This window comes from Cibotium barometz, chromosome 8 (assembly GCF_041138505.1).
Source record: "Cibotium barometz isolate CiBa-2024 chromosome 8, ASM4113850v1, whole genome shotgun sequence".
NCBI lineage: Eukaryota > Viridiplantae > Streptophyta > Polypodiopsida > Cyatheales > Cibotiaceae > Cibotium > Cibotium barometz.
In genome coordinates this window covers 51000679-51015368 of record NC_141053.1, presented here as the reverse complement: position 1 = coordinate 51015368, position 14690 = coordinate 51000679, and the positions used below count along the sequence as shown (strand labels likewise).

General features: G+C 44.1%; 1 protein-coding gene across 7 annotated transcripts in view; it reads left to right on the top strand.

Annotated features, from left to right (window-relative positions):
• The first annotated feature begins 1663 nt into the window (after positions 1 to 1663).
• The window catches only part of LOC147636377 (oxysterol-binding protein homolog 1-like), a 73746-nt gene continuing 60719 nt past the window's right edge, over positions 1664 to 14690 (top strand). For 2 of the 7 annotated variants that reach the window (XM_086801811.1, XM_086801809.1), the window contains exons 1-3: positions 1736 to 1873; positions 2337 to 3190; positions 3321 to 3422. In XM_086801811.1, coding sequence (XP_086657937.1) covers positions 2852 to 3190; positions 3321 to 3422 — 441 coding nt within the window. In that variant the 5' untranslated portion in view covers positions 1736 to 1873; positions 2337 to 2851. Of the gene's footprint in view, positions 2002 to 2061; positions 2096 to 2336; positions 3191 to 3289; positions 3423 to 14690 lie in introns of those variants that run through there. The other 5 variants (XM_086801807.1, XM_086801812.1, XM_086801808.1 and 2 more) reach the window with 5 other exon arrangements.

The window sequence follows — 14690 nt, the reverse complement described above, 5'->3', positions numbered from 1 at the left end:
ACCGCCTCGAATATATGTATATCAAGGACAAACCATGCCCATATGTTCTTCTGTCTCCATGGCCTTCATGTTACAAAATTTGCAGATTCTTTCCTGCCTTGGCACCTTCTGCCATGCTCCTCTTTCAATCTTAAGCTTGTGTGATCTTATCTGGAGAGAGAGAGAGAGAGAGAGAGAGAGAGAGAGAGAGAGAGAGAGAGAGATGATGTTAAAGAAGTAAGCAACTCTAAAAAGCATGACCCCACCATATATTAAATGAATAATTATTTTGATAAAAGTAAAGACACTTTTATGACGTGGCCCACCATGCATTGATAATCATTGTTGGCTTTAATACAAAGCTAAAAAAGCTATAAGGCTTTAAAAATATATACGTGTAAAAAGTTATTCAGCTCTGATAATATGCATGCCATCACATAATCCTTGCCTGCTACTAGAGTATGCATGTGTATAATAAGGTAGGTGCCAACACCCTCTTCCAAACACACACCCCCCTGCCAACCCCCACACCACCAACACATACACACTCAAAGGATGGCTTTTCTTCTAATGAACCTACTTTTTGAGAAAGCAATTTGACATGCTTAAAATCTAATAGAGGGAAATCACATTTTCTTCTACCAGAGTATGAAACCCTTGCTCCCCACAATCCTATTTTTAGATCATGATGTATTAAATATTACCCTAGGAATGCTTTGTCCTCTGTCATTAGGGTGTTAGAGTTTCAGGTGGATGCTGTCACAGTTAGCTAGTTTGTATTTTGATTATGGATTATTGGGTTGAGTCAAAATCTAACTTATCACTATTGGCTAGGTTGTAATCCGATGTCGGTGTAGTTTGTTTTCAATAAGGTAACACACACACACACACACACACACAAACACAAACACATCCCCCCAAAAAAGGAAAGATGCATCAAATTATTTTTGTACAAGATATGGAAAAAAAGTTGCTAGAGTATTGTGATCAAAATAAAGGTGTTGCAGTATGGGTCCTTCTACCCTATGTAGTAACTTAGCATCATAGACTTTAAAAAATTTATCCTTTAAAGATGGTTATTGACTAGTCTTCACATTAACTAGTCACCTAGTCATGCAACTTTGGAGGACCGACATATATTATGTCCCTTAGCATCATAGACTCCAAAATATAATAGAATATGATCCATGACTTGTGCAAATGGAGAGTGTCCTCATCCCCCAACCCATTTTACTATGGATGTAAATAAGAATTTCTGCGCATGAGATCTTATTAGGACCAATAAGGATTAGGAGAAGGGAGACTCTTAGTCGTGCGTGCAAGCCAATTTTCATCATCTTTTTGATGAGGAGCTTTGGTGTGTAAATGCCATGAGGGGAATAGTTCCTTGTGGTATAGGAACTTATCTAATCCACACTAGTGTTTGAAAAAAGTGTATGAGCTCTGAGCTCTTTTTTGAGCTAGTTGGAAATAGAGATTGGAGAGGCATTGAAGTTTGTGGGGGGGCAATAGTGAGAAAATATACACCCTATTGCTGGTTTGGAAGTCATTCACACCCTTTTGAGAACGGATGCATGTGAACATAGGGGTAGATGAGGGGGCACAAGAGGGGGGCCATTCAAGTGAAAGCATTAAAGAGAGAGCATGTGCGTGTAAAAATGGTTAGGTGGTGGTTTTAGGAAGTTGCGTCCTTTGAAGAGGAGGGGGAAAAATGGTGCACATTTTGCAATGGGTTCCTTTTGGGATTGGGGGAGTTTTAAAATTTTTTTCAAGCGTGCAAAGGGGGCTAAAACATTGAATTTCTTTATAAAATCTTTTCACGTTGATGCGAGTTTTGCATGGGAGTCGATGGACAGATACGGGATTTCCTCGCAGATAAATGGATAGTGAAGCAGTAAGTTTTTCAGTCGATCTCTCTGTGGCCTGGATTCATCAAAAGAAGTACATAAGCGCAATACGGAGCTGTTAAACATACAAATTAAGCTTAATTAAGCTAAAGAGAGCCCATTAAGGCAATGGCAGGTCTGTCTCTGTCTCTCTGTCTCTGTCTCTCTCTCTCTCTCAAACTAACTGTTTTTGCAGGTTTGGAGATCCGTAAAGCTGGACTTGGGTGTTGGTAAGTAAAAGGACTTGGGCGACTTAGTTATCGGATTTAGGAGTTGTGATTATCGTGAAAATGGATTTGGGCGATGTAATTGTTCTGATTTCGGTGACATAATTGTCCGTTAAAAAATGTGCAATTATTGCCTCTGATTTTGCGCATTCAATTGAGAATTGAATAGCTTTTGCCGTTGATTAAACGTGCGTGTTTGGGCGGATTTAAAACTGATGAATTGGGTGCTGATATGGTTGAGCAGAAAGGAAGTGGCGATGGTGAAGAGGCACACAAGAAAGCAATTTTAAAGAAAAGCAGACAGTGTTAAAAAAATATGATGGCTTTGATAACATCCGAAACAGAATCGGAATCAGCATCAGAATTAGGAATCTGCCATAGCCGGCCAAGATTTTTAAAGCTACTAAACCCTTTTGCTGCCATAGCTAAAGCCTTCCATACACATGTTTCCTCTAGTTCTTGCTCACTACCCATTGAATGGTTTCTCTCATCACCAACGCAGAGAAAACCATAGCCAGCATCCCTTTATGCTTTGGTAGCTTATGTGTTTCTCTAATGTCACACCCATTTCTGCTTCATAGCCTGGTTTCGCCTCTCTCCATCACAAAACAACTAGCGTATCCACCAAAATATCCTCCCCTCGCTGCTAATCCAACTTCTCCACATTGACTGTGCTCGTTAGTCAAGCCCAGGGCCACCCTCATTGCCCATTTGATGATGCACCCTTCCTTCTGCCTTTGAACTGCTTGGTCAGTCCAAATGTCAGGCCAGCAGCAGCAGCAGCAGCAGCAACAGCAGTCTCTACAACAGTCTCAGAGAAGAAGACACCGCACCGGGCGGTCCCCAAAGTACCCTTCACTGCATGCATCTGGACCATCCGGTAATAGACGTTTGTACGATCCACGACGATGGCATAGCCACAAACAAATTGATAAAAGGAGTTCTGATGGAGGTCAGCCTCCAGCAGGATGGGTCCTTGTCTGGGCTGGCCGGTTTAAACGCTGGAGGCGTCGCTGGTTTGTGGCTCACTCACCTGGACTTCTTCTTTACTACAAGAATTCGGACCAACTCGGGCGACCAGGTTGCATTAACTTGCAGGTACGCCCTCATTGTGAACATGTATTTATGATGGGTGTCTGTATGATCTGCACCTTATTTTGGAAGATAAGCTTATGCAAAGTGTTGATGATGTTGCAGTTTTTCCTGATCAAGATTTTCTATTCCCCAGGGAGCAGATGTGGCACTGACAACAGGAAAGGAGAAGCACTTCAAGATCAGAAAAGGCTCCAGGGTTTATCATTTGAGAACACTCAACAAGGAGAACCGACAGGTAAAGGTCTCAAAAAATCACTTTGGTTTGTCTTGTGCTGCTGCCTCCCTTTTATTCCTTTCTTAGATTCCGGCTGCAGGGCTTGCATCCTTTCAAGGTCCAACTCTACCAACTGTAAAACTCTCACATCGTTGGCACCATGATGTAGTTTGATGTAGCCATGAAAAAGCACAAGAAATGGGTATCTAACATTTGTGGGTGTTGGCATTGGTTCGGCTCTAGCATGAACCCCAAAGTGGTCGGTTTTTTACCACTTGATATGCCAGCTTGGAGCAGGCATTCTGCCTCATCAAGTACTTTCTTGTCTTGATGGTTGTGTGCTCCGCGAGAGATGATGTGGGGGCTATTGGCATTGCATGAGTCAAGAGATGGGCAAGATTTAGGCTCCAGGTGGCATGTTAGGTGAGGTTCGTAGAACCATTGGGGTCAACTGCATCATCCGCTTGGATTTGACTTGGCTTCACATGAGTCGGACATGGGTATCACCGCCAGAGCTTCCCACCAAGCTACAGAGAGCACTTCTTGACGGTTTCCAAGGATGGCTTTATCATTGAGATGCCAGAGTATTTTCATAGACACGTCACATGCGATGGGGACTGCTATTGGTCAGCTGAGAGTGTCCTCTGACCACCGTAGGATTGAGTTTGGGATAGCTGAGGGCATTCCATGGGAGGCGTGGGTATGCAGGTTATGCAGGATTGGGGAGATTGAGACAAAGGAGCATTACATATGTAGATGGCCAGTCTACTACGAGACACACAGGAGATTTCACTGCCTATTCCAAGATGGCTTTGGCCCCCTCCGATGGGTAGGAGAAGAGGTGTTTGGGCTTGTACTTGATGGAGGCTTTTCCATCATTGGGAGACTCTTGATGTAGCACTCAGGAGACATGACGTGCCAGACACCTCAAATGTCACGTACACTTATGGACATGGCTAATCTCCAGGTTAATCCGTGAGGCAATAGATAAACAGTAGGCTTAGGGCACTAGCGAGGCTCAAGATTATGCAAAATAAGCTCTTTTAGGTCAAGACAAGGGTAGACAAGGACATGCAAATGAAGTGGGGATTATGCTTATTGATGGATTTTGTCCTTGCTGCTGGCTGACAGCAGGTCGGCCAGTTTATAGACATGTGAAGAGCCTAAATAAAGGCTAGGCCAAGAAGGTAGAAGAGCATTTGACCCCTTTGGGGCAGTCAGGCCTTAGAGGTCTTTAGATCCCCCTTTTGGAAGGCGAAAGGCCACAGATTTTGTACAGTCTTTTGACATCTTTTGCACCATATAGTATACTGAAAATACAACTCTCTCTCTCTCCTCTGTCTTTGTTGGTGCCTGGTATCAAGGTTCCTATTCAGTATACTTAATGCTGAAAGAAGAAACACAGCTTCTGTGCATGTGCCATTGCTATTAGAGCATCAGGTTCAGCAAAGCTAAGTGTTGAAGGTGTCCCAAGAAGGTGCATAGGTCCAAGGAGAGTAACACAGCCAGGGTAGAAATCCCATGGGGCTGGTCGGGGTCAGCAAAACCCAAGGGAACGACAGCCCCGAGGGTTGGATGCCATTTGGGGCATACCAAGGAAGGCTCTCGGGAAAATGGTTCCAAGGGGGTGGAGCAAGGATGCCATGATCAACCTTGGGAAGGAGACCATTATAGTGTTCAGGGACAGGGCATGCAAGGGGACAAAGTGGAATAGATGCACAGATCTCAACACCAGATTTGGAGTGGAATCAGATACATGGCAAGGTTTTCAGTGACAAGGTTGCCAGGAAGGAAGGATGACAAGTCTGGGAGTACATGAAGAGACAAAGGGATCCCGGATGATGATAGGCATCCAAGATCAAAGGTTGGAATCCCATCATCAAGTTCGACCGCTTCAGCCAGTCGACACTAAGGATTTCAGCCACTTCGACGAATGGAGGAGGCAATGATCTGATTCAATCACTAGAAAATACCAAGCCTTCATTCGACTTGGTGGAGAAAGATCCCCCCGGGGCCCGGAACCACGACTAAAGTGCAATCACTTGCAGAGCGATCAAGCCAAATCGCAAAGCTGTCGAGACCGGGCATTCGACCAACAGGAACGGGCTTACAAAAAGCAGGCACATAGCAGGAGGGGATTTTCATGTGCACACATAGACATGGCTAATCTCTAGGCTAATCCTTGATTTGGGCAGCATATAAATAGTAGGCTTAGGGCACTATCAAGGGTCAAGATTATGCAGAAGAAGCCCTATGTGTCACGAGTGAAACAGGACTATGAGTCCTGATTTATCCTTACAATAGCAGGAGAGATATCCCTTGGGAGGTTTGTTGGAAGAAAGACCTTATCTCTATGGTTGTTATGATTAGTGTGTACTTGATCTAAGTGTGTGTGGGAATGGCTGCTAGGCCGTGTTGTGTGTGTACTTGGTCAACATTGTGTATAAGTGTGTCCGTGTGTGACCCGATCCTATGTGTACTTTACCCAAGGGATCCCTTGGGAGGTTTGTTGGAAGAAAGGCCTTATCTCTATGGCTAAGTGTGTGTCGGAATGGCTGCTAGGCCGTGTTGTGTGTGTACTTGGTCAACATTGTGTATAAGTGTGTCCGTGTCTGACCCGATCCTATGTGTACTTTACCCAAGGGATCCCATAACTGGCATGAGAAACTAGAGCCATGAGCCTAGATTATCCTTGACATAGTATGAGGTTATCCCCTGAGGAGGGGATTGTTGGGATTCAAGGTCTTACCTTTGTGTGTGGTAGTATGTTTGTGTGTGAATGGCTACTAATGAAACTCGCGGCGGGTGCCCGGGGGACTAGGGCCTTTGACACACTTGTTGATACCATCAATGCATATTCAAACATTTAAACATGGCCACAGCCTTAACACATATCCATCATCACTTTGCATAAAACATAAAGCTGGACAAAACATCCACAAATGCTGAAAATGGAGCTTGCACGTGTGACACCGCATAGAGGACGGAATGGGCCGACCCCCCCCTTGGTGTATTTTATTACCCAAGGAGAATAATATCATGTACAAGGTTTGAGGGCCTTACTCTCCCCACGGGAGATGCCGGATTATCCATATACAAATGCCATAACACAGCCCAACACAAGGCCACCAAGCCGGAACATAGGCTGTAGAAATGCCGAGCCAACAATATAATCCATATACCTCCGTGTGGGTACTGATTCTTTCCCGAAAACCACGGGTCTTCATGCAATAGAGCTGGTACAGCAAGTACAACTCTCCATTCAGTCGGTAGATCAGGTACAATGGTTGGTACAGCAAGTACAATGGTTGGTACAGTAGGTACAGTGGCTGGTATAGCCGGTACGGTGGTTGGTACAACAGGTACAACAAGTACAAATGCTGGTACAGTAGGTACAATGACTAGTACAGCAGGTACAGTGGCTGGTACAGTTGGTATGATGGTTGGTACAGCAGGTACAGTGGCTGGTACAGCGGCTGGTACAGTCGGTATGATGGCTGGTACAGCACGTACAGCAAGTACAAATGGTGGTGCAACAAGTACAATGGCTAGAAATCATAATAAATGATTAAATACCCTTGCCTTCGGTATTTCTTCGCGATGGAAGCCTCCAAAACAGTCCCCAATAGCCGGTATTCTTCATGGGCAGCCTTCAAGAGAGAGAGAAAGAGAGTAGCCATCATTAGGGCAGCCTATAACAGTGGTAGAGGCTAGTGTGCAGCAAGAGAGCCTCCATTAATGAAGAGAGAGGGCTCCAATTTATAGATTTGGGCCTCCCATGAGCTAAAATGGCAAGAGAAGGCTACGATGACAAGTGGAGAGCCACACAATAGCTGAAGTGACAAGTGTGAGGCCACTTGTCTCACTTTGATCCCTTTTTCTAACAAGTGTCAGGCCACTTGTCTCACTTTGGTCCACTTTCTTGCCACATGTCCCAATCTAAGAGATGGGTCCTTCCATAATCTTATCTTTGAAAATATCCCAACTGGTAGACATTCTGTCATAGGCACTTTGCCAACTCTTGGTATTTGCTCAATTCCAGATGTAATGACGCGAACAGAATTTCGATCGGAGTCGGGCCAAAAATAGCAAGTGTGGTTCTTTGTATTCTAGGATAATCCCCCATTCCCAAAGCTTGTACTTTCCAAATATTCAGACATCCTGGAGTCCACCAGACCCCTTTTAGACTGGGAAATGTCCAGGCTGGTGACATCCTCCCCAGCTTCTTAAAAGTTGTCCGCAACTTTAAGCTTCAAGCCATATATTCAAGATATAATCATGTCCCATCGATTGGGCGAGACGAGACAGTCCCAAAAATCCAATATAACTGAAGAATCCATGTCCCAAAGAAATGGGCGAGACTAAATAAGTCTCCATAATACCAATATCAAAATCATGTCCCAAGATAAATGGGCGAGACAAAAAACAGTCCCATAAGTCCAGATATCATAATGATGTCCCAAGTAAATGGGCGAGACAAATCAGTCCCATAAGTCCAGATATCATAATCCATGTCCCAAGATAAATGGGCGAGACAAATCAGTCCCGTAAGTCCAGATATCATAATCCATGTCCCAAGTAAATGGGCGAGACAAATCAGTCCCATAAGTCCAGATATCATAATCCATGTCCCAAGTAAATGGGCGAGACAAAATAAGTCTCCTGCCCCAACAAGACATCGGTCCACATGACCCTTGGCATAGACATAAGTCCCGTCATGTCCACTTTACCACTTGCACTCCGTGTTGGTACTCTGACCACACACCTTGGATGAGAGGTGGGCTCAAGTAACAAGATAAAACAATCACTCGCAGGCATAGATAACCTGGTGTTCCATAAGCATTTCTGCTACACATAGTTAATAGGCATTTTGGCCACTAATAGTTTGTAGGCATTTCGGCCACCAACTCACACTACCCTCTCAGGTGCCCATGTTCCCTTCCATCCGCTCTCTATTGTTCCACCCACACATGGTAGAAACAAACTTCAAGAGAGCACGTAGGACAAGAGAACACTACACAGGGTATATTGTGCTTGTCACTACCCTTTGAAGTGCCCATGTTCCCTTCCATCTGCTCTCTATTGTTCCACCCACACATGGTAGAAACAATCTTCAAGAGAGCATGTAGGACAAGAGAACACTACACAAGGTATGTGAACCATGAGTTTCATAAGTCCAATGCATCCCAAATAAAGGGAGCCAAAAAGAATAATCCATCCCAGTAAAAGGGAGTCATAAACATAATCCATAAACCTGAGGATGGATCCAAATCCCTAGAAAAGAAGTCCAGGAATCTATAGACCTGTATACCATAATCCCTGTATACCATAACTCTTACCACATACTCCGTGCTAACCACACACCTTGGAGTAGAGGTGGACTTTATCCATAAAAGTATCATATCCATGAGATATCCAAAGATTTCTTCTCTATAAACTCGGACAGATTCGTCCATAGAAATTGCTTGTGAAGCCCAATATCTATATAAATCTCGTCTAAGAAAGAAATCTCCATAGATATAATCCATCCCAATAAAGGGAGCCATGAAAAGAATTCATCCCATTAAAGGGAGCCATAAACAATGTTTCCCTGAAACCATCTCAAGGCAAACAACAACACCTTTCTCCTTGCATAGCTATACAAGGGTTAGTGAACATCAAAAACACTTCATAGCAAAAGCACTAACTTTGCAAACTCAAAGTATACTTAGCTTTTCTTTGCCAGGTTGGTCATGAAGCCAAAAGAAATATCTCGTCACCATATCCTTCAGATATGGTGACGAGATATATCTCAGATATCCTGAGATACATCTCCATATAGCTTGCCTGTAAGCTTGATAATATAATCCACAATATTCATATGGAAAGAGTGCTAAACGTGTGCACATAAAGCCAACTCCATACTTCCAAGATAAATTTTGTGAATTTATAAATCCTTAGACCAAGCTGTCTATTGCTCATGCTCTTGCTTCATAGGCTCTGAAGTGGCTGGCCATGCTTAATAGCAATGATGGTAAGTGTGGTCTCCACTTGAGATCTTTTCTCTTCCTTATTGATAGAAGGAAGCCTCCGCTTCCAAGAAAGTCTATGCTCTGATACCAATGAAACTCGCGGCGGGTGCCCGGGGGACTAGGGCCTTTGACACACTTGTTGATACCATCAATGCATATTAAAACATTTAAACATGGCCACAGCCTTAACACATATCCATCATCACTTTGCATAAAACATAAAGCTAGACAAAACATCCACAAATGCTGAAAATGGAGCTTGCACGTGTGACACCGCATAGAGGACGGAATGGGCCGACCCCCCCCTTGGAGTATTTTATTACCCAAGGAGAATAATATCATGTACAAGGTTTGAGGGCCTTACTCTCCCCACGGGAGATGCCGGATTATCCATATACAAATGCCATAACACAGCCCAACACAAGGCTACCAAGCTGGAACATAGGCTGTAGAAATGCCGAGCCAACAATATAATCCATATACCTCCGTGTGGGTACTGATTCTTCCCCAAAAACCACGGGTCTTCATGCAATAGAGCTGGTACAGCAAGTACAACTCTCCATTCAGCCAGTACAGCAGGTACAATGGTTGGTACAGCAAGTACAATGGCTGGTACAGCAGGTACAGTGGCTGGTACAGCCGGTACGGTGGCTGGTATAGCAGGTACAACAAGTACAAATGTTGGTACAGTAGGTACAGTGGTTGGTATAGCCGGTATGATGGTTGGTACAGCAGGTACAGTGGTTGGTACAGCAGCTGGTACAGTTGGTATGATGGTTGGTACAGCACGTACAGCAAGTACAAATGGTGGTGCAACAAGTACAATGGCTAGAAATCATAATAAATGATTAAATACCCTTGCCTTTGGTATTTCTTCGCGATGGAAGCCTCCAAAACAGTCCCCAACAGCCGGTATTCTTCATGGGCAGCCTTCAAGAGAGAGAGAAAGATAGTAGCCATCATTAGGGCAGCCTGTAACGGTGGTAGAGGCTAGTGTGCAGCAAGAGAGCCTCCATTAATGAAGAGAGAGGGCTCCAATTTATAGATTTGGGCCTCCCATGAGCTAAAATGGCAAGAGAAGGCTACGATGACAAGTGGAGAGCCACACAATAGCTGAAGTGACAAGTGTGAGGCCACTTGTCTCACTTTGATCCCTTTTTCTAACAAGTGTCAGGCCACTTGTCTCACTTTGGTCCACTTTCTTGCCACATGTCCCAATCTAAGAGATGGGTCCTTCCATAATCTTTATCTCTAAAAATATCCCAACTGGTAGACATTCTGTCATAGGCACTTTGCCAACTCTTGGTATTTGCTCAATTCCAGATGTAATGACGCGAACAGAATTTCGATCGGAGTCGGGCCAAAAATAGCAACTCTCCTAAATTTTAGGAGTGTGGTTCTTTGTATTCTAGGATAATCCCCCATTCCCAAAGCTTGTACTTTCCAAATATTCAGACATCCTGGAGTCCACCAGACCCCTTTCAGACTGGGAAATGTCCAGGTTGGTGACAACTAAGCTTGAATATGTGTGTGTGTGAACATTCTTTAGCAAAGGAGTAAACACCCACTTATGTGTTTATGTGTGTGAACCACCCACTTATGTACTTGGGTATCATCACCATAGCTTTCCACCAAGCACTTCTTGAGGGTTTCAGAGGATGGCTTCACTGAGGCACCAGAGTATTTTGACGGACACATGTCACACGCGATGGGGATTGCCATTGGTCAGCTGAGAATGTCCTCCCACCGCCTCAGGATTGAGTCTGGGAGAGTAGAGGGCATCCCATGGGTATGCAAGTTTTGTAGGATTGGAGAGATTGAGACAAAGGAGCATTATATATGCAAATGGCCAGTCTACTTTGAAGGAGATTTCATTGCCTCTTTCGAGATGGCTTTGGCCCCCTCTTACAGTTGATGCAATATAGAGATCATAGGTGTTTGCTCTTGTTTGTACTCGATGGAGCTTTGCCATCATCGGGAGACTCTGGTGAGGCAACACTCAGGGAGGCATGATGTGCCAGACACCTCTCAAACTTTCATCACAGATATTTTTGGTGCCTCCCATGAGGCAATCATGATACCCACTTGTCCAAAGGATGAGAGAGAGCCAAGAGGAGGTGGATGCCTCTCAAACTTTCATCACATAACTTTTTTGGTTCCCATCAGGTGATCATGATGCACACCACCCATAATCTTCGAGGGGAGAGAGCCTAGACGATGCAACTGAGCCTATGACCTTCTAGCACTACGCTAGAGAGAGGGCACAGTGTCTGCAGAGAGCCCGACATCTTGTCGGGCATGTCATCTCCAGCTCTCTTTTACTCCATTTTATCCCCTTTTTATCCATATATTTATATGATATTTTAAGGGAATTTTCCCACTATTTTTATTTCTTATTTTAGGCATTTTATCAGTTGTGGAAATTTGTCCACAAGTACTACTCGTTGAGACGGCTCTACATGAGATGGATATCAGCATGGCCATTGTGCCTTCTTTTTTCATTCAACAGTCATACAATACATTCAATGTTTCAACCTCTAGCTCAAGTGTTGGATCTCTCTATGGTTGTCTACTCTCTTGTGTGATCTCTATTTGCTTCCGCTTCATATTCACATATTCTTAGATGGTATCAGTGCTCTTGCGCTTCCACATATCAACAAGAAGAGTTTTCAGCTTGCGTTTTTCCTCCTCTGCTCCCTTGGTGGCGCCTGTGTTTTCGGCGATTTACTTCATTGCACAAATCAGCGTTTTTGCTACAACAGCACTCTACTGCGTTTTTTTTCCCAGCCCTCTCTCCTCTTCTAATTTTGTATTCGGTCCCTACCCTGGTGTGACATGTGAGAGATTGCACTTAATGATGCTTAAGAGATAGACAAATAGTGTCAATGCAATGCAATGCAGCTATATTAGATGAATGGGTTTACAATGAGATCTAAATAGATCTATGATGCTGTCCTAGATGAAGATCCTTCTCGGGATGAGAGGATGGGCTGAATGCTGAAGATGAGGACTGTTCCTTGCTCCAATGCTGAGGTCCACCCTTCGATGCCGGCTTCCCTCTATGTAGGAGGTAGGAATGATGTGCTACCTATGATGCCGAATATGCTGATTTGATGACTATCTGTTGGATGAACTGCTGTCCCACTGACTTTCCCTTGTCTCATGGGAAGGAAAACGCTGAAGGGAATACTTGGGACTGATGCGACGCTGTCTGTATGCTGAAACGTTGATGTAATTGAACTGATGCTCTCCTAGTTACCTGGGAAGGAAACGCTGAGGAGATGGATGATCTATGCGTTGCTGAACTGAGATCTGATGGACTGAATGGATGCGCTTCTATATATATGTGAACCTGGCTGCTGGTCGGCCAGCCCCCCAGATGCTCACGACTTGCCATAAATGCCTAACTGCTGTCGGCTGGTCATTACATGCTGTTGGCTGGTCATTACATGCTGTTGGCTGGTCGTAAAGTGCTGTCGGCTGGTGCTAACAACCCCGACTTGATGCAACTAAATGCCTTACATGTTTATGAAGATTAAGGTACTGACTCCACCATGATCTTCTTTACCCCTTGTCTCTCCACCCCCTCCTTCCCTGGCTCCTTCTCCTCCTCGTCCTCCTGTGCAACGGAGGATTGCCCCCAAGATTCCACGATGGCTGGAAACCGTTGTTTGTGATTCTCATCTCTTCGATATGGAACTTCATCACCTTGCTGATTCTTTAGCACAATCTTTGATACGGGCACGGAGATTACAACAGCTTCGTCATTCTTGTAACCTCGCCGTGTTTAGTACAATGATACAGTCATATGAGCCTACTACAACTGGGTAGCCATGGAGGCTGAGATTGATTCCATTGAGAGGAAAGATTCATGTTGATGGATCTCTGGACAAACACAAAGCTAGATTGGTTTGCGAAGGGGTACTCTTAGAGTGAGGATGTGGATTATGAGGAAACTTTCTTCTACAGCCAGTTACACCAGGCCTGACATTTCTTACAGTGTCAGTGTTCTCAGTCAGTTTTCTTCCACTCTACATTTTCATTGGCAGGCCGCTTTGAGGGTTCTCCGATACTTATCCGGTACCTTGAACTATGGTCTCTCTTTCAGAGGAGGCAATTAGCTTGTTGGATACTATGATGCTGATTGGGTAGGTGATCAGGATACTCGACAATCCACTTTTGGTTATTGCTTCACTCATGGTTTTGGCCTTATTTCCTGGAGATCCAAGAAGCAGAATGCTGTTTCATTATCTACTATTGAGGCTGAGTACCGTGCTTATCTAGACACCTGTTGTGAGCTTTTATGGTTGTTCCAGATGTTGAGTAATCTTGATGTACTCTCGGATTCTCCGATCCATATCCTTACGGACAGCCAAAGTGCCTTGGCATTGGCTCAAACTTCATCCTTCCATGGCAGGACCAAACATATTGAGGTTCACTTTCACTTTGTTCGTGAGCTGGTCTCCGATGACATCATTACAATGGAGTATTGTGCTTCTCAGGACAACATTGTTGATCTCTTCACTAAACCTCTTCCTCGAGAATCAGCTCCTTACCCGTATGGGAGTCAGACTTCCGTGCTGGAGCTGAGAGGAGGTGTTGGACATGTCATCTTTACTCCATTTAATCCCTATTTAATCCATATATTTGATAATTTTCCCATATTTTTTCACATAGCTTATTTTAGGCATTTTTATCAGTTGTGGACATTTGTCCTCAAGTGCTACTGGCCGACTGCTCTACATGAGATGTATATAAGCATGGCCATTGTGCCTTCATATTTCATTCAACATTCATTCAATACATTCAATATTTCAGTCTCTAGCTCAAGTGTTGGATCTCTCTGTGGTTGTCTACTCTCTCTTGTGTGATCTCTATTTGCTTCCAATTCATATTCACATATTCTCACAAACCCTTGTGCCTAGAGATCTAGACCGACCGCAGATATAGGACACCCTTAGATGCCATAGAGATGTACCATCAAAAGCAGTGGATATTTCCGCATTGAAAAGGAGGAGGATGTAACACGTGGAAGCTTTGTGTGTCTTTTTTCAGCCCTAAGCAACTGAATAGGAACCTTGATGCAAAGCACCAACAAGACAGAGAGAGGAGAGAGAAATAGTTGTATTTTCAATATATTAAGATGAATGTACAAGACTATGGCCTTTGGCCTTCCAAAAGGAATAAATCTAAAGACCCCTAACAGGACTCGACTTGCCCCCAACTATGATGGTGTCTTCTGAGCCCTGCTTGTGCCCTAATCTACTATTTATCTGTT